At 33.9% G+C, this 20,820-nt stretch overlaps 1 protein-coding gene and 1 long non-coding RNA gene across 3 annotated transcripts; one reads left to right on the forward strand and one right to left on the reverse strand.

Moving 5' to 3' along the window:
- Positions 1-8,070: 8,070 nt before the first annotated feature.
- Positions 8,071-9,916, reverse strand: LOC124899991 (low temperature-induced protein lt101.2-like). Its single transcript, XM_047415122.1, has 2 exons — positions 9,745-9,916; positions 8,071-8,368 (listed from the first exon to the last, which is right to left on the reverse strand). The coding sequence occupies exons 1-2, from the start codon at positions 9,832-9,834 to the stop codon at positions 8,243-8,245; spliced, it is 216 nt and encodes a 71-aa protein (XP_047271078.1). The 5' UTR covers positions 9,835-9,916; the 3' UTR covers positions 8,071-8,242.
- Positions 9,917-11,897: 1,981 nt separating this feature from the next.
- Positions 11,898-18,384, forward strand: LOC107877584. Of its 2 annotated transcripts, none has more exons than XR_007057532.1 (2): positions 11,898-12,944; positions 18,162-18,384. It is a non-coding gene; the product is annotated as an uncharacterized LOC107877584 (long non-coding RNA). The 2 variants fall into 2 exon arrangements; XR_001676414.2 differs by having other exon boundaries at positions 11,898-12,872.
- The last annotated feature ends 2,436 nt before the right edge of the window (positions 18,385-20,820 follow it).

Consider the following 20,820-nt stretch of genomic DNA (forward strand, 5'->3'; position numbering starts at 1 on the left):
ATAAGTGAAACTTAAGTTGTGGGTTTATATAATTTTTAGAAAAATTATTTAGTGGATATAACTTATTTTTAGATATTTAATTGGGAAAAAAGTGCGAAAAATATTTATATTTTAATGAAATTTGCTGTTACGCATTCTGAACTTTGTGAGGGTCCTATGACCCTACTAGATTTTTTTTTATCGTATTTAACTGATATATATTTGTCACTTGGACCACTACGTATATTTCACGCACATTGAGCACGTAAGAAAAAAGTATTTGATAAGGGGCAAATATATACCAGTTAAATATGGTAAAAATAGTCTAGAGGGTCATAGAACCTTCGAAAAGTTCAGGGTGCGTAACTGCAAATTTCGGCTAAGTACATATATTTTTCCCTATTTAATTTATTGGTTTAACAAAAAATTTCATTAAGGAGTGTTAGAATATTAAAAAAAAAATCACAAAGAATCCAAGGGGGTATACAACATGTAATATATAGATATAGATATAGATATAGATATAGATATAGATATAGATATAGATATAGGTATAGATATTGATACAGATATAGATAGACAGATAGATAGATAGATAGATAGATAGATAGATAGATAGTGTATGTTTCGATGAAGAGACGTTGGTTGACACCCCCTCAATTACTTGTGACTCCGTCACTGTTTGCTGAAATTAACAATAATAATATATTCAGTATAATATCACAAGTAAAGTCTAAGGAGGATAGAATGTACGATAAAGTTAATAGAAAAAGTAATGGATTTTCCGATGAAAAGATGTTGATTGACACCTCCTCAATTACATGTAGCTCCGCTACTGGTTATAGAAATTAACAATAACAATATATTCAGTATAGTTTTATAAGTGGAGTCTAAAAAAGATAAGGTATACGATAAAGTAAGTAGAAAAAATAGTGTATTTTCCGATGAAAAGATGTTGGTTGACACCTCCTCAAATACATGTGGCTCCGCTACTAGTTATTGAAATTAACAACAACAATATATTCAATATAGTTTCTCAAGTGGAGTCTAAAGAGAGTACGATGTATGATAAAGCTAGTAGAAAAAACATTTATGAAGGTATACGAGACAAGTAAATAACATTACTATTACTAGCGGGTGAACCACACACAACTATTTACTACTAGCTTTCTATCTGAATTCTCAACCTACACGATCTTTTATCAAGGGTCCTGTCATCGGTAACCTGAATATTTGTCATGTCTTACCAGATCGCCCCTCCCTGATACTTTTTTTATCTATTTCTACCTCTCTTTAGTCCTTTCAGCTAATGTCAACCTTTCAGATCTCCTCATTAAAACGCTCCTACATAAAAATTAGATATATGATATAAAATAAAATATGTGCTTAATTATACATTAGATAAATTTATATGAACTTTGATTTTCAATTTAACATTTGGCTTTATTAAAGAATTTTGAAATAAAAGTTTTGGACAAGGTATTATTCTCATTTTGGTATTTTCTTTTCGATTTAGTTATCTCAAGATTGATATCTTACATTAAATTTGTATTCAAATAATACAACAACTATGATATAAATAATTTAGTGAGGAAAAATATTGTGGCATAACTGATTTCGAAATCACAAATTGAATCCGTAGGAAAAATTAATTTTGTATGTCGAGAAACTATTAAATCGTATTAATCCAACCAAACGACCCCTAACTACTTGATTATTTCTTTTCTTTTTTTCTTTTTTGCTTCTAACTTAAGAAAATGCGAAAGTTTTTTGGGAAATTTATTACCCATATTCCTTTGTATTAGGTTTTAATTTAATGTGGAAGAGATCTCATTTTGGTATTATTTTTTTTTTTTCATATATGGGTTGACTAAACGTTGGTTCGGGCATATGATGAGGAGGGGCACTGATGCTCCAGTGCGGAGGTGTGAGACTCTGGCTAGGGATGGTTTTAGGCGGGCTAGAGATAGACCAAAGAAATATTGGAGGGAGGTGATTAGGCATGTTATGGAGCAATTACAACTTACAGAGGACATGACCCTTGATAGGAAGATGTGGAGGGCGCGGATTAGGGTAGAGGGTTAGGGGGTGGGAGCGCGGAGGTAGTAATAGAGGAGTGCTCCTTTGGGTCTGGAGTTTCTGATTCATAGTGTTGTGACTGTAGTTTATGGGTGTCAAACGGGCCCGTTTTAACCGGCCCACATAATAAATCGGCCAGATTTGACCCGGCCCGGTAAGTCCAAGGGCTTTAGGATTCTGGGTTCCGAACCATTTTTTTTATTTTGGACCCGATTAACCCGGCCTGGACCAAGCCCGGTCCAGGCCCGCCGGTTAATCGGCCCGAACCAAGCCCGGTCCAGGCCCACCGATTAACTGGCCCGACCCAATTACTTTTTAAAAAAAAAGGATTTTGGGCCAAACTAGCTGTTGGCCCAATGGCTATATAGCCGTTTTTGGATCCAAACGGCTAGTTTGGGCCCATTTATTTTTTTAAAAAAAAATTACATTAAAAATTATTTTTTAATCCCAAAAAAAATTCTATAAGTACCCTACAACTCCAAATCATTTTTCACACAATTTTTCATTCTCTCAAATCTCATTCTCTCTCAAATCTCAATTCTCAAATATTTAATATATTTAATTTCTTAAAGTGTTCACTTTAATTTTTTAATTTTTCGTTTACAAAATACAAGCGAAAGTTTCCAAAGTCGCAACCTTCGAATACTTTCAAAATTTGGTATTGTCTTTCCATCTCTTACATTTAATTTTTATTTATTGTATTAATTGTTTAATATTTAATTTTATTATATTTGTGTATTTTGAATATTTTTAGTTTAATTTAATTTATATTATGGATAAATTAAGAAACCTCGCTACTAAAGGTGTTAAAAAATTTTGTCCCAGAAGTGGTAGTGGTAGTAAAAAGCGAATTACTAGAGGTAGTTGAAGTAGTAGATATACCTGTGTGTCTTCGCCTCTGGTACCCCTTGGTACACCTTTTGAGGAAGAAATAAGTGTTGGTGCTCACGATATGGATTATGTAGAAGCTCAGGAAAATTACGGTATAGAAGAAGAAAATGAAGTAGATGCGGTTAATTTAGACGAAGATAATGAAAATATTGCTGAGACACCCGCAGTAAGAAATGCTAACGTTAGATCTGAATCGGTTAATCTCCCTCCCCGTCCTCCCAATGCCCCAAGACCTCGTAAAAAAACTAGTGTTGCATGGCAATTTTTTGAACGTATATCAGATAATGAGGTGCAATGCAATATTTGTCAACAAATATATAAACATAGAAGTGGAGGCAAACAAGGGGGTATGGGTACGTTAATGAGACATATAGCTGAAGATCACAAAAGAGAGTTAAATATTGCACAAGGTGGTGGGGATGTTGGTGGGCCAACACAAACTAGAATGGACCCAGCAACCGGTCACGTAGCGAAGAAGTATAATAAATTGAGGGACCGGGAAGAAATAACTAAAATGGTAGCTGTGGGTTGTTTGCCTTTTAGTTTTCCTTCTTCTGATGCATTTATTCATTATATACAAGCAATTTATAATCCTATGTTTAACGGTATTTCTAGAACTACTTGTCGGTCTGATATTTTTAGACTTCATTCACAATATTATTTTTATTTATCAACATTGTTAAAAAATATTCAATGTAGATTGTCTCTAACTTCTGATCTTGATCGTGCTGTAAATAAAAATGATTATTTAACCGTTACTTGTCATTGGATGGATAGTAATTTCGTGATGCAAAAACGTATTCTTGCTTTTTTATATGATGAAGATCGTAAACATACTGGACAATTTATTGCTGATTCTATTGTTAAAATTGCCGGATATTATGGTATCGAAAATAAAATTTATGTATTGCTTTTGATAATGCTTCTAACAACAAGAGTGCTATAAAAAAATAAAAATCTACGCTATCTCCGTCCTTGCCTGAAATTTTTCATATTAAGTGTGCATGTCATATATATAATTTAATTGTAAAAGATGGTCTTAAGTTTTTTGAGTTTTATATTGAAAAAATTCGTCTTGCCATTGGTTTTATTCAAGGAAATAATGGTAGGTCGAGAATTAGAGAATTTAAAATTAAATGTCAAGAAAATGGACTTACACCGATTTTGATACCTGAGGAAATTGATACTAGATGGAATTCTACGTATGAATTTTTAAAAACTTGTTATAAATATAGATTTTCTAGTACACTAGCTTTTAACCAACATTGCGGTTCATTTGATGATTCTGCTGATTGCATGCTACATGATTCTGATTGGTTTGTAATTAATGATCTTATTAAGTTTTTAAAAAAAAATTATGAAGTTACGGTTGAATTTTTCGGTGCTTATTATCCTACTATTTGTAATATTTTGACATATATAACCGATATTTCTGGTTTGCTCAAAGAATATAAAAATAAAGAAGGTTATAAAGAAGTTGTTGGTGACATGTTTACGAAATTTTAAAAATATTTTTTTCCGATTCTGCCTATTTACTTGGTTGGTGCTATGCTAAATCTGTGCATGAAATATAATAATATGTGTCACTTTAGTACTCTTATTTATACTAACTTAGAAATAAATACTAACTATGATTCTAAACAAGTACACCCTGATTTTTGGACGGCTACGAATGATGCAAAGGATTACATAGAAAAATTATATAATCACTATGTTGATTTATTTTATTTAGCCATACCTACAAATATCACTCCAACTGTCGCTCCTCATCCTCCCGAGGAGCCATCATCTTCTAAAAGGCTGGCACATAGTGGTTTTCCTAATTCTTTTTTTGATTTAAATTGTTGGAACAGTGTTGATGAGAGAACTTACACATCAACTTATCGGGAAGAGCTGAAATATTATCTTCGGTCGGCACCAGAGGATCACAGACGACGGATTAACACGTTGAAATGGTGGAGGAGTAATGAAACACAATATCCTGTGCTTTCAAGATTAGCTAGATATATCTTGAATATTCCAATGTCAACCGTTGCATCAGAGAGCACCTTTAGCCAGGGACGACAGCAGCTTGGAGACAACCGACACTCATTGAGAAGCAATGCAATGAATGTTCTAGTTTACCTCAGAGATTGGATTAGAGCGGAAAGAAGAAACCAAGGAATGGAACCGGAGCCGAGCGACGCTTGGAGAAATTATGTCTTCAGGGGAGAACTCAGCAGAATCAAGTCCAATGCATGGTTTTGCTCTCGTTGACTTCGATTATCCTATGCAAGTTCCTGTTAATATAAACATGGATGAATTGGAAAAAATGCTGCATAATTTGTAGATTTTTTATTCATGTAAATTATAAATTTCGGATTATTTTGCAATCAATAAAATTCCCCAAATTCATTTACTCCTTAGTCCTTGCTTTTTATATTTTTTCATTTAACAATTTAAAATTTTAAATTGAATTTCTAGATTTCTACTTTAAATTAAAAACTTACTTCTAATATATTATTAATTTACTACCAAATATTATTAATTGATTATATTAAGTAGCATATGTTTTGTATATTTGTGTATATATCTTCTATAGAGTGTATATTTAACGTATACATGTATACATGTTTTATAAATTAGTATATAACTATATCTATATATATTGTAATGTATATATAATGTAGTATATTTTATAAGTAGTAGTATATATACATTGAATGGTGCGTATACACGTGTATATATCTTCTATATAAGTGTATATTTAATGTATACATGTGTATATATTTTATAAATTAGTATATAACTATATCTATATATATTGTAATGCATATATATTGTAGTATATTTTATAAGTAGTAGTATATATACATTGAATGGTGCGTATATATGAGTATATATCTAGAAGTGTATATTTAACGTATACATGTGTATATGTTTTATAAATTAGTATATAACTATATCTATATATATTGTAATGTATATATATTGTAGTATATTTTTTAAGTAGTAGTATATATACATTGAATGGTGCGTATACACGTGTATATATCTTCTATAGAAGTGTATATTTAACGTATACATGTGTATATGTTTTATTAATTAGTATATAACTATATCTATATCTATTGTAATGTATATATAATGTAGTATATTTTATAAGAGTAGTATATATACGTTGAATGATGCGTATATATGAGTAATTGACTAATTGTGTATATGTGTATATATTTTTTAAATTCTAATGTAGTATATACTATATATATAGTGTATATATATTACTTAATGTATTTATAAAGTATATAGGTGGGTATATGACTATATGTAATGTATATTGAAAGAAAGTTTTTTTTTTTTACCAGATTTGAACCTTTTTTTAACCGGGTTTGATCAGGTTTTGGTGGGTTTGATTGAGTTGGGTTAAGTGGGCCGGGTTCGGTTGGGCTTTAATTTTTTTACTGTTGGGCCCGACCCGGCCCGGCTCAACTAGCGCCAAACTCGGCTCGTAACCGGCCCTCAACCCGATTAAAGTAAAAGGGCCGGTTTCGGGTTGGTCCAGCCCGGCCCGTTTGACAGTCCTACTATAGTTTGGGGCTAGTGGTGTTTTTTTTTTTTGCATCCCGTACTAGTTTATTATACACTTATTTTTGTGTTTGTTATACTGTTAGTTTGTTTTTGTGTACCATATTAGTTTATATGCACTTATTTTTTATATTTGTTATACTGTTATTGATCCTATGTCGGGGGTCTATCGGAAACAACCTTTCTACTTCTCTTGAGGAAGTGGTATGGTCTGCGTACACTCTACCCTCTCCAGACCCCACTAGGTGGAAATACACTGCATATGTTGTTGTTGTTGATGGGTTGACTAAACGAAGAGGGAAATAATATCAATGACAAATACATCATTTTATTTTTATTTTTGTTCACACAAGATCTATCACACGTCGTCATATACTATGGTTTATAATTATAATAATAATGGAAAAGGTATGAATATACTCTGAACTTTGATAAATGATACAAATATATCATTCATCATATTTTAAGTATAAATACACCCTTGTCATTAATAAAAAGGTATATATATACCCCTAAACTTTAATAAATGGTACAAATATATCCACCGTCATACTTTAGGTACAAATATACCCCTGAACTTTGAGAAATGGTATAAATATACTCTCCGTCATACATTCGAATCGATTTGTGGGTTAAATTAAAGTTATTTTCGGGTAGGATTGGATAAATTAAATTAGAAAATGGCAAATGAAAAAGATCGTGACACGTGTCCTGCCGTTAGTGAGAAAGGTATATATGTATCTTTTCATTAACGGTAAGGATATATTTGTACTTAATATATGATGGGGGTATATCTGTACCATTTACCAAAGTTCAGGGGTATATATGTACCTTTTCATTGACGGAGGGTATATCTGTACCATTTATTAAAATTCAGGGGTATATATGTATCTTTTCATTAATGACAAAAGTATATTTATATCTAAAGTATGACGGAGGATATATCTATAATATTTATTAAAGTTCAGGGGTATATTCACATCTTTTCCGTAGTTACAATGATGACTAATTTTGATGAATAAATATAAATGATTTAAAGTTTAGGAGGGAAGGAGAGCCTTGAAGTAACTGGTAAAGTTGCTGCCATGTGACTAGGAGGTCATGGGTTCAAGCCTTGGAAACAGCCTCTGGCAGAAATACATGGTAAGACTGCGTACGATATACCCTTGTGGTAGGGCCCTCCCCGAACACCGCGCATAGCCGATAGCTTTTGTGTACCGGACTGCCCTTTTAATTTGAAGTTTAGGAGGAAATGAAGGACTTATTAGGATGAATAATTGTTTTAAAAAAGGTTGGTGTACAAAACATTTCGCATTTATGTAGGATCAGGTAAAAGATCGCATCCTAAGGAGATTTTAAGACTTACAAATTCGCAGTTTTGATTTTTAAGTTATGATGGTACAAATAAGTGTATTCAAGCGTATACAATATCTCCGTAGTAGAATATACAATATTAACGCCTAATATCAGAGCGTAGCGAAATACATTATATCTATGAGCATAATAATAGTAAACTGCATTATATTAGGTAAATCACATATTTTTTTTTGAAGAAGATAAAAATAAATAGGGACAATATGCCAAAACTTTTATTAATTTCTGTTAAAGAACCAAAGCATATCAGCTAAAAAAATATTTTCTGGATCAAATAAATCTAGAATTATTGTTTTCCTATTATCCAAAAAAAAAAAAAAATTAATAATAATAATAATAATTAAAAAAATAATAATTAGGCAGTAAGAGGACGCCATTCTTCATCTTGATCATGACCACGAACCACAATTGCATAAATTGCATAAATAATCCCAGGAATATAACCTAATAAGGTTAAAATCAAGCAAATCAAGAATTCACACTGCAAAAATAAAAAAAAATAATTAATTAAAATTTTATTAATCAAAGTAATTAGCAAAATTTATTGTGTTGAAAGAGATTGTAAGCATAAAAAAAATATAATTAAAATTTTATTAATCAAAGTGATTAACAAAATTTATTGTGTTAAAAGATATTATAAGCATTTAATTTCGCATCTAGTATATGGTACATGCATTGTGACGCTGATTAATTCAAATTCGCGACATGATGTATTATTATTAGAAGCTCTTCTTTCGAGAAGACTTTCAACGTGGCGCCTTAACATTTATGTACAATATAGAGAATCAATTTCAAAAATCAAAATTAAAAGTAGATTTTTTTTTTTGTCATCTGCCGAAAATTTATGTACAAAGCTATCTGATATATTTTCTTGTGGATTCAATCATGTATGTACTATGTCGAATTGGTTTATAGATGGTCATTTAACTTTTTTTATTATTATTATTTTGATTCTCAACAGAGTTGAATAAATTTTTCTTTACAAAATATAATTTAATCATGATCACGGATAACGATTGCATAAATTGCATAAATTATCCCAGTAATATAACCTAGTAAGGTCAAAATCAAGCAAATCAAGAACTCACACTGCAAAACCAAAAAGAAAAAAAATTAATAAAAGTTATTAATAAATTTATTGTATTTGATTGTACACCAAATTAAAAAAAATATATATTTTTAAAATTTGTGATTTAAAATAAGTTCTAAATATTCGTGTGACTATAACTTATATTAATTGAAATCTTAGAAATCAATTTTCAAAATGAATTTCTTTTCATATATTTAAACTTTTTAAAGTAAATTATCTGATATGCGTGCTTGTGAATTCAATTAAATATCTGTTGTTTCTTATCGACAATTCAGCTAATAATCGTATTTTCTCTTCACTATAATCTAGACTTACCCTCCCCCCTTCCTCAGTCTATCTGGGGGCCGTAAGTTATTTTCAGCCCAAAACACGCCCGTGCGCCGGGCATGGCTCGTTCGCACTGTTTCACCCATTTAACCGCCCAAACGGCCCCGCCGACTCCACCGGGCCACCCTTACCTGCTCCACACCCTCTGGGGGCCACAAATCAATTTTTAACCCAAAACACGTCCGAACCATCTCTCGTGATTTTTACCTGCTTTACTTGTCAGTTAAGACACACTGAGTGCAACTCAATAATACATTACATGTCATGAACAATGTCAAAACTAGAAATTTCATCAGGCTGGTCGAGATTTAATATATATGCCTAAAAAATAACTTTTAATTTATATATGCAGTATTATTTTTTTTTAAAAAATTAATTAAATGAAAAATAAAATAAATAGGGTGGGTGGGTGGGGTGGGGTGGGGGGTGGGGGGGCTTACACTGCAACAACCATGTCTAAAGAAAACTCCAAGAGGTGGAAGCAAGATTGCAAGCAAGATTTCCAAGAAAACTTCACATCTTGAAGCCATTTCTAAAATACTTTATTTTATTTGATAAATTTTTTAATAAACGTTGTAACGTCGGAAATAGAGTGAAGTTCTAATTAAGTGATAGATCAAATTCCTATAAGTACAAGAATTTTCTATTTTTTTTGTTTTTGCTAGTCTTAAGGGAGTAATTTATTCAAGATTCAAACTCACAAAATGTAGGATCTATTTGACATTAAGATCTATTCTAGTTTTTTTATTTAATTGACAATTGAAACATCTTCACTATAGTACTCTTTTGATTATATTTTCTTATTTTTCTCTTCATGTGACAACTTTTAATCATATGTCCTAGATATATAGCATTTCTAAGAGATAATGATAAAAAATATATCTGATTGATCACTTTTTATAAGTTTTTCACTCTAATTGTTAGATATTTTTAGATATTTTTTTTTACCTTAGTAATTACTTTTGAGGTGTGTTTAATACGTAGATGGTAGATGGTTATAATTCAAGTACAAAAAAAATTGATAGCCAAGGCGTGAAACTTACAAAAAAATAATAATTTAAATGTGTTTTGACTATTTATTCTACGATTAATATATAGCTTTCCTCATGTTCTAAGTAACAGGTAAGTTTTACGGATGGTAAGTTAACTATCATTTTTTTTTACAAAAGTAATTTAACTATTTTTTCTAACACAAAAATAACTAAATTTTGGATAAACTAACACAAAAATCATATTGACCAGGATATTGTAACTTTTCCGATCAACCCACTATTTTTTTCACTCTTTTTAAATTTACTAGTCAAGTGTACGTGCTTTGCACGTATGTCTCGTGTTGATAAATATAATTATACATAAGAAACTAAACTTATTAAAAAATAAAAATTGAGTTTCTCCTAAATAATAAATGTAGATAAATCATCTAACTTTGGAAAATAATAAAGCGTATGTTAATTAAATTGATAAAAGTTATATCTCAATTATCTATGTTTTTTTGAAGCTTAAAATTTAAATTGAGATTTTCATCCTCATGTTCTGAGTAACAAGTAAGTTTTATAGATGGTAAGTTAACTATCATTTTTTTTTTTACAAAAGTAACTTAACTATTTTTTCTAATACAAAAATAACTAAACTTTGAATAAACTAAAACAAAAATCATATTGACCAGATTATTATAACTTTTCCAATCAACCCACTATTTTTTTTCACTCTTTTTTAATTTATATATCCAATAAATAAAATTTTAAAAACACCCACCCGACCCGGCCCAATTCAAAACCCATTTGAAAAAGTAAATATTTTTTTAATTTCATGTCTCTACTTGTTAATGTGTGAAAAAAGCATATAAATTTTTATTATTAGGTTCTTAACAAGTTTTGAAGTTATAATATATTTTTATTTAATATGTAAGTACAATCACGAAATTTAAAGTGAACTACACTATATCTCGAATAGAATTTATCTTTTCGTCTTAAAAATATTTACTTTTTCTTCAATTGTGTTTTATTCTTTAGTTAATTACTGTTTTCACATTGATGTTAAGGATGAATCTCAAAATCAACAGTTGAAGTTCTTATCATCCTAATCCGTATATCAAACACATGAATTAAACAATCGAACTATATTAAATCTTATAACTTTGCTTCGGATGCTTAAACTGTTAAAAAAAAATTACTCATATTGGTGAAACTTGGGAGGATAGTAAAGAAGGCAAATGTGATGATCGTGATAAAAGAAAAAATTATAAATTCTCAAACACACAAAATGAGCATCAGCAATCAGATACTTGTTTGTTTATATTAAGTTCCTCGCAGCTGTTATACGATTAAAGTTGTGAGGAACTTAATGTAAACAAATAATTGTCTGATTGATAATGCACAAATTGAATGCTTAAAAATCTATAATTTTCATATTTATACCAATTATCATATTAATGCCTTTATATCCACGGTCCTCGAAAATTTCACTACTATGAGCCATTTTCTTCCAACAATTTAAGTATCTAAAGCAGATAAAGTTATAAGATTAATATTTTCTAATTATTTAATATGTGTTGATATGTAGATTAAAAAAATATGGACTATCAACTATTAACTTTGAGATTCATTCTCAACATAATGTGAGCACAACAACTTGCTATAGGAGTGAAACTCAATTAAATGAAGTGAAGGATACAATAGAGTAGAGAGAGATGGTCTACCCTCTCCTCTCTCTACTTTCCTCTTATTTTCCTTTTACTGCCCCAACCTACCATCTTCTCCAATGGCGACTAAACCCACCTACAAAGATATAGCCTCAAATTCCATAATCCCATCTGATCAACCAATGTTTTTCGTCGATTCTGACACTGAATTGTTTGGGTCGGAGGGAGATTCGATTGATCTCACTCAGGACGAAAAACTCCGCATCTATTCTCCTTGGAAATTTTCGGTCATTTTGAAGGTTTTCAGAGGGAAACTTACCCACCCTTATCTCAATACTAAACTTGATGCTCTTTGGAAACTCTCTGAACCATTATGCCTAATTGGTTTGGGTCATGATTTTTTCACAGCGAAATTCAAAGGAAAGGACAACCAGGAACTAGTACTACATCATGATCCATGGTTTGTATCTGGTAGCTTCATTTTCGTTGGGAAATGGGAGCCCAACTTCATCCCTAGTACCACTAAGATTAACTCTACTGCAATCTGGGTGCACCTGCCGCAATTACCCACTGAGTTTTATGATCGATCAATCCTAGAGCGAATTGACCAAAAAATTGGGATCCTTCTCAGGGTTGACGCATGCACATCCTCGACTGTACGTGGTCGATACGCACACATCTGTGTGCAAATCAAATTGGGAAAGCCAATAAGGACCTCTGTCACTATTGGCTCCCACAAACAATAACTCATCTATGAAGGTGAGAAAATCCTGTGTAAATCTTGTGGCTGTTTGAGACATACGATGACCTCTTGTCCAGCAAATCCACCTCCACTGCTTTTAACTGCTGTTTCGGACTCCATGGGGAACACTCCAGCTGTAGAGGAGAAGAATGAGTGGAAAACAATATCTTTTCACAAGAGATCTGGTTAGAATTTTGATCCACCCAACCGCCGAATAGGCCTTCAATGTGGTAACGGTGTGCCCCTCGCCACTCCAGGTAAGTATCCTAATTCTACCTCCTCAGCAACGGTGCCGCCCATGGACGCCGGCAAAGCTCCCCAGCTAGGATCTTCTAACGATATTGGGCCATCTTGGGTCGCTTTTGCCGATGGGCTGCCTCAACCTCATAGGGGCCAACCCAACTTTATTCCTACTGTTAAGGCCCATGCTACTACCCAACTTTTGGGTTTTTCCTATTTGGGAATCAACCTTAAGCCCAGTCTTACTTTGGGCCCAACTATCACCCCTCCTTATGCCTTTAATAAGTTCGGCCCAATAACCTTCTCTTATCCTACCTATCAACTTCAACCTAATAAGCTATCCAATTTCCCTCCTTCTCCTATTATTACTCATTCCTCCTCTTTACCTTCAAATAAAGAGAAAGAAAAAGACTTGTCCTATGGGACCTACCCTTATGTTCAAATGATTACCTCCCATCAACCTTGGAACTCCCCCCCACGCCATCAATCTTTTTTCTTTCCATAAATGATTTGATGGCCAATAATCATCTCACAGACAAGGCATTAATTGCCTCTGAGATGTCCAACGCTGAGGCTCTTCACATCCCCTCCTCTACTCTAACTACTTTCATTGAGGAGAATGCCATGCATTACTCTTCTACTTCATAAAATGAGCACTCCTACTCCAACTTTGATCACTCTCACCTCAGCTCTCCTATCTCCAACCCACATTTTTATCTCATGATTGGAGGTTTGTCTACCAGTTTGGTCCTTCCCTCTTTACCTACAATGGGGGGATTCCAGTTCACTATGATGATTCAGGACCCTCACTACTTGGCACTCCTGGCTATGGAGTGACTCAACTAGGGTCTCCAAAACTTTGGACCAAATGTGTGGATGACCACACTCTTTCAAATTTTTTATCCATCCTTCCAATAAGATCTCACTCCAATGTTAATATCAGAGATGATGAGCATCATGAGCTCAAACCTCCAATTTTATCCACCCCCATACCCCTCTCTTCTGGCAATGGGCCCTCTTTCTGTGAATCTCAGTGGGGCAGACCCACCAATTCCATCACTATCTCTCCAAACCTTACTCCCCAGACCTCTATTCTGAACACAGAGGTATTAGTAAGGGATAAAACCCTAGAAACTCTTAAAGAGATCAACAGGGAGATGGAAGCCCTCTCAGCCAGTTGATAATACCCAGGACAGATGTTCTCACTTTGGAAAAACCTGTAAGCCTGGTTTTCGAGGGGCCTACTCAAGAACTGGTTGTTGTAATCCTCCCTCTGGATATATCAAGGGTAGAAATAGGTATAGAGCTGCCAAACCCTATGATAGGGCTCCTTACAAATCAAAGATCTCGCTTCTCTGGAGGAAAAGAAAGAGACTGGACTTCCCCAGCTTCTCAAGGTCTCAGGAGAAGGGGAAGCAAATCTCTCAGGGAAACTATAAAAAATCAATAATGAAGAATTTTCTAATATTGAATGCTGATGAGCTAAGTTTCCCTTGATTTCTTCAATCCTCTACTTCTGATTCTTTCGGAGGGATTGTTATTTTTTGGAAGGATGATGTCATCTCCTTAAAGGATATTTCCATCTCCCCCCAGGTCATCCATGCGATTGTCAAGGTTAGTTCTCCCCCTTCTTATTGGATTCTTAGTGTTATTTATGCTAGTAATATTTTTTCCTTTAGAAGAGACCTTTGGGACCAATTAAGGTGTATTTTTGACTCTCTTCAGTCTCTTGAAAGTGTTATCTGGTTCATAGGTGGTGATTTTAATGAAATCTTAACTGCTTATGAGAAGTTTGGGGGTCTTAGTATTAATAATTACAAAGCTTCAACCTTTAGGGATTGCCTGAACCATTGCAGCCTCATAGACCTTGTTTTTAAAGGTAGCAAATTCACTTGGTCCAATATGAGATACCAGAATAGACATAATCTTATCCTAGAGAGACTGGATAGGTGCTTTGCTAATGACCATTGGATTCATCTTTACCCTAAGGCCTCCATACTCCATCTACCTAGGACTCATTTTGACCACTTCCTTTCCTGGTTACTTTTGGCAGACCTCCTCACATCCCTCACAAGCCTTTTAGAGTTGAGTTTATATGGTGCAACCACTCAGGCTTTCCCAACCTTGTGGCTCAATCCTTTTCCTCTGAGTCCAACCTTACTAGAGCCACATTGGACTTTGCTGACATTGCCTTAGCTTGGAACAAGAATACCTTTAGAAATATTTTCCACAAAAAGAAACATCTTCTAGCTAGGCTTAAGTGTATCCAATAGTCCCCTAATTACCTTACTAGTACTTTCCTCCATAAGCTAGAGGATCAGCTCACTAAGGAATACAATGTTATCCTTAAGAATGAGCAGGACTTTTGGATGCTTAAATCCAGGATAAATTGGCTCATTGAAGGGGACCAAAACATAAGGTTCTTTCACACCTCCACCCTTAATAGAAGGAGAAGGAACATCATTCACTGCCTTCATGACCAAGGTAGATGGATCTATGCCCATGATCATATTAAGCTAGCTATCACCTCCTACTAATTTCCATCTTCAAAACTGACCACCTTCAAGGCCACTTACATTGCTTGAGGAACCCCTCCCTTAATGGATCTCTTCCCCCCTCTTGCCACCCTATCTTAGAATCCATCCCCTCTTTAACTGAGATTTTAAATGTTGTTTTCTCTTTTCAGCCCTTTAAAGCTCCTGGTCCAGATGGTATGCATCCTTTCATGTACCAAAAATACTGGAATTCTTTTGTCCCACTCCTTCTGGATTTTTGCTCGCATACTTTCACTCATGGGACTATGGATGTACAAGTAAACACCACTTACCTTTGCCTCATCCCTAAGTGCAAGAATTCTACCACCCTTAAGAACTTCAGAACTATTGGTCTCTGCAATACTCAATATAAAATCATTACCAAGATTATTGCTAATAGACTCAAGCACTTCCTTCAATCCATCATAGGGAGTACCCAGGTTAGTTTCTTAACTAAAAGGAGAGCCTCTGATAATGTCATTATTGTTCAAGAGTACATTGACCACTTTAGAAGAATGAAGGGTTTAACCCCCAATATGATCTTGAAAATTAATCTAGAGAAGGACTTTGACAGACTAGAATGGTCTTTCATTAGACAAGCCCTCTTCTACTTTAACCTTTCCTCTGGTCTCATTAAGCTTATTATGTCTTGTGTCTCATCATCTTCTATCTCTATTCTTATGAATGACAACTTCTCTCCTTACTTTTATCCTACCAGAGGAATTAGACAAGGAGATCCTCTCTCTCCTTATCTTTTTATCCTTTGCATGGAGATCCTTTCTAGAAGAATTAACCATGAAGTTGATATTCTTCAATGACATATTCTCCAAATAAACCATAAAGGACCTAAGATCTCTCATGTCTTCTTTGTTGATGACTTAACTCTCTTTGCCAAAGCTGATACCCTCAATTGTGCTACCATTATTAGAACCCTTCAAAATTTCAGTCTTTTCTCTGGCCAAAAAGTTAATCTATCTAAATCTAAAGTAATTTTCTCTTCTAACTACCTCTCTTCTACTAAATATCTTCTTTCTTCCACCTTGGGCATCAAATCCAGCCTTACCTTTGGGAATAACTTGGATTCCTTATCTTTCATGGTACTCCTAAACTGTCTGAATTTCACTTTATTCTTGATAACATTAGTAACAAACTAGCTGGTTGAAAAACCAAATTTCTTAATATGGCTGGCAGGACCACCCTTGCCATATCCTGCTTGAGAAATATCCCCAACCATGTTATGCAATAGATCCTCCTACTTAGTAAGATCCACACTCTAATTGATAGAGCCCAAAGAAGCTTTATATGGGGATTGAGAAAAAAATATGCATATGGTCAACTGGACCACCATCACCCAACCCAAACATTTGGGAGGTCTAGGCTTATAATAAGCCTATCTAAAAAATGGCTCATTGTGTAGCCTCGCCTGAAGACTCCACTCTAACCCCACTTTCTTATGGGCTCAAGTCCTGGTCCAAAGAAGTCATCCCACTAGAAATCTTACTTCTTTTTCCTCAAGAACCTAGAGAAATATCCAAAAAGATTGGTCCCTCTGTAGAGGAATTATCCAATGGTCTGTCTTCAATGGTCATAAGATTGACATTTGGAAAGATAGATGGGTTCCTTGCCATCCACCCCTAGCTAACCTCATCCATGGCCTCCTTCCAAAATCATGCACCACTCTTAGGTTGTACTCTTTTTGGCAGAACAACAGTTGGAACCTCAGCTCCCTCCCTTTTGTCATCCCTGTAGAGCTTCAACTCAGTATGATTAATACTTTCAATCCTGACCCTCATCTCAAGACTGATCTCCCCCTTTAGACCTTGACAGGCAATTGGATGTTCTCTTGCAAGACTGTTTACCACTACCTTGCTGCCACTAAACATCCTTCCACCCATAATTCTTCTTCTGTTGGGTGGATTTCGAAACTTTCTGTTCCTAATAAACTCAAATTCTTCCTCTGGTCTCTTCACCATAACAACCTCCAAACTAACTCCACCTTTGCTTATAAGGGTCTCTCCATGGCTCCCTATTGTTATCACTGTTCTCTTTTTTATGAGGACATCCCCATCTATTATTCTCCTGCCCTCATGTCAACTCTCTATGGCTAGACCTCTTCCAACTTTATCAAGAGTCTCTTACCATCAATTCCCTAATGTTTCACCCTTCCAACTGGAACACCACCTGACTTCTGTTATGAAACTCCAACTATGATAGCCTAGTCAGTTGGTCAACGCTGCTACCCTTTGGCCTTTGGCACATTTGAAATACTAGAAACTCAAATTCTTTCAACAATAAATCCTCCTACTCTTCCTTTAAACTTGCTTATTCTGAAGCTATAGAGTTCTACCACCTGAATCATACCTCCACTTCCAGAATTTATACCACCATTTATGCAGGTTGGAACCCCCCTCCTGCTAATCACTTTAAGATCAATACTGATGGCTCCAGTTTGGGTAATCCGGGCAAATGAGGTATTGGTGGTGTCATTCGAAATGCCAATGGTAATTGGGTGCTAGGCTACTCCCAAAGTTACCTCCACGCTAACAATAATTTCATGGAGCTGTTAGCTCTTTGGAGGGGTCTTCAATTTGTTATTGATCAAAACTTAACCCTCATTATCATCAATGTTAATTCTGAGGATATCATCAAAATATTGCAAGTTGGGAATACACTTTTTAACTCCTACATTCATGATTACAGGTTGATGCTGCAAAGACTAGGAAGGCCTCCGGTCCAACATAACTACAGGGAACAGAACAGAGTGGCAGATGCTCTAGCAAAGGAAGGCGCAAAAGGAAATTTTTTGGACTACTGTAAAGTTTTTGTATCCCCGCCCCATTTTGTAACCCACACAGTTTGGGATGATATGTTAGGAAAACGATTCTCTAGATCAGTTTTTTCTTCTCAGACGCCGATTACACGTCAAACTATGTTTGTTTTGGAGCCGGATTGAGCTCCCTTCCTTTGCTTTAATATAATGCATCTCTACTTTACCAAAAAAAAAAGAAACTCAATTAAATAAAAAATAAATATTTTCTTCGAGTCAAATAAAAATCATATATAGATTTAACAAATTTTCTTCATTCTATTTGAGATTTTGCAACTGATCTTAATCGTAGAAATAAAAAGATACATATCATTCAAGATTCAGTTAAGTTCACTTTTAAGGCTTGTGATATTAAATGATAGAAATGAAAATATACATATTAAATGATAATATTTCATTACTTCCTAAATAAAGATTTTTGTACAAGAAAAGAAGATAGAATCAAAGCTTATAAAAGATGGGATCTGACGGTTAAAATAAAGAAGACGAAAGATCAGACTCACACAAAATATAAGAAAAATAATGAGGATTGAAGATACTCACAAATTTCATCTAAGTTAAAGCTGAACGAAGTACTTTCAAATATACGGATTTAGGTGAATTTTCATAGACAATGGACTGGATTTGAAGTCTATGATGGCTCTGATACCGAGAGAGAGAATAGCTTGAAAGAATAAGGAAAGAAGCAACTTTTCGGCACTGATGGGTTATGAAAATGAAAGAAAACCTTGGCTTATAAATCCCTAAAAGGTCATTCTAGAACTTTCAAAAAAAAAATAATAGTTTGGCAGTGAAGTTAGAAGTTAAACCCTAATATTTGAGATAAAATAAAGATGTATTGGGTTATTTTGGTTGTGGCCTTTGAGCCTTATCTGGATTTTGATTGGGCTGTTGTTTTTAGCTCCACATAAAGGCTACAGTTGGTTTCCTTTTGGGCTCTTTTGGACGCAATTTTGGATCTCTTCAAAACTAAATTTTATCCCCTAATATTTCTATTCTTAGACTTTAACTTGGGCCTCCAAATAGCTATCGTATTTTAACAATTCATTTCTCTTGGACTTGAACTCTTCTTCCTCAAAAGAACACCTTTCAATCGACTATTGTCGTGTAATCGATAAGTCACGAGTTCAACCAAACAATTATTAGGTCATGAGTTCAACCGAGCATTACTAATGATGTTAGCATTAGAATAGAATATCTACATCGTATCACTTACAATATCATTCTTTTTCTAATTCTGCTGGGTCTCCCTTTTTATTTTACTTTAGAAAAACTTCAGATACATTAAAACAATAATTAAACTATCACTCACTGAGTGAAACTTAGCAAATCTTATTCATGCTTTCATGAAAGATGAAGGGTCATGACTTATAGATCGCGAGTTCGAACAAATACTTACTAACTCACGAATTTAAACAAGCAATTATTAGATGCCAAATTCAAGCAAGTAATTACTAGGTCACAAATTCAAATAAAGTAATAACAAAGTTATCACTAACCGAATGGAAATGGCAAATCTTATTCCGGATTTTATGTAAGCAGTTACTTGCTCACAAACCCGAAAAGACAATTACCGAGTGACAAATTCAAGCACAATAATTATCAAGATCATGAGTTCAATCAAATAATTTACTAGTAAAATTTATATTAGTGTAAACTATCTACATCACTCCCGTTCGAGTACCCCCTTTTCTAGAATCCTAATGAATTTCTTAAATACACATAATTTTACAAAGATCCACTCATTCAAAAACTCAACAATAACAGTAACTGATTATTTTTTAATATAATCCTTCCATATAATATAAACAATCTATTTTACATCGTGCATAATTTTTCTTGCAAAATTTAAGGTGACGAATTATAAAATATAAACTTATCAATTAAATTTTACCTTTTTATAAAAAAATAATCACATTTGAAATTGTATTTTTTGGAAAATTGAAATTAGTTCTAAAATTGATTAAAAAATTGGGCAAGTTTATGTCAATGGGTCTATGGAGTTTCTCATTTTCCTTTTCGACCTTCACTTTACCAATAATAAGCATTTCTCAATCATGTCTTGAAAAAACCTTTGATAGGCTGGAATGATCCTTCACTAGGCAAGCCCTGGATATTTTCAATTTCCCCCCGGGCTCTCCAAACTTATCATGTCCTGCATCTCTACCTAATCTATTTTCATTCTTGTCAATGGGGGTTACACATCTAGTTTCAAGCCTTCTGGGGGAATAAGACAGGGGGATCCCCTATCCCCTTACATTTTCATCCTTTGTATGGAGCTTCTGTCTAGAAGGATTAATCATAAAGTGGACACTTTTCAGTGGAATCCCATTCAAATTAATCTTAGAGGCCTAAAAATCTCCCATCTTTTCTTCATGGATGACCTTACCCTATTTACTAAAGCTGTCATTCTCAGTTATACTACCATTGCTAAAACTCTTGCCATCTTCAACACTCACTCTAGCCTAAAAGTTAATCTGGCCAAATCTAAGGTGCTTTTCTCCTCCAACCGCCACACCTCTACTAAGGATC

The sequence above is a fragment of the Capsicum annuum genome, chromosome 7 (assembly GCF_002878395.1).
Source record: "Capsicum annuum cultivar UCD-10X-F1 chromosome 7, UCD10Xv1.1, whole genome shotgun sequence".
Lineage (NCBI taxonomy): Eukaryota > Viridiplantae > Streptophyta > Magnoliopsida > Solanales > Solanaceae > Capsicum > Capsicum annuum.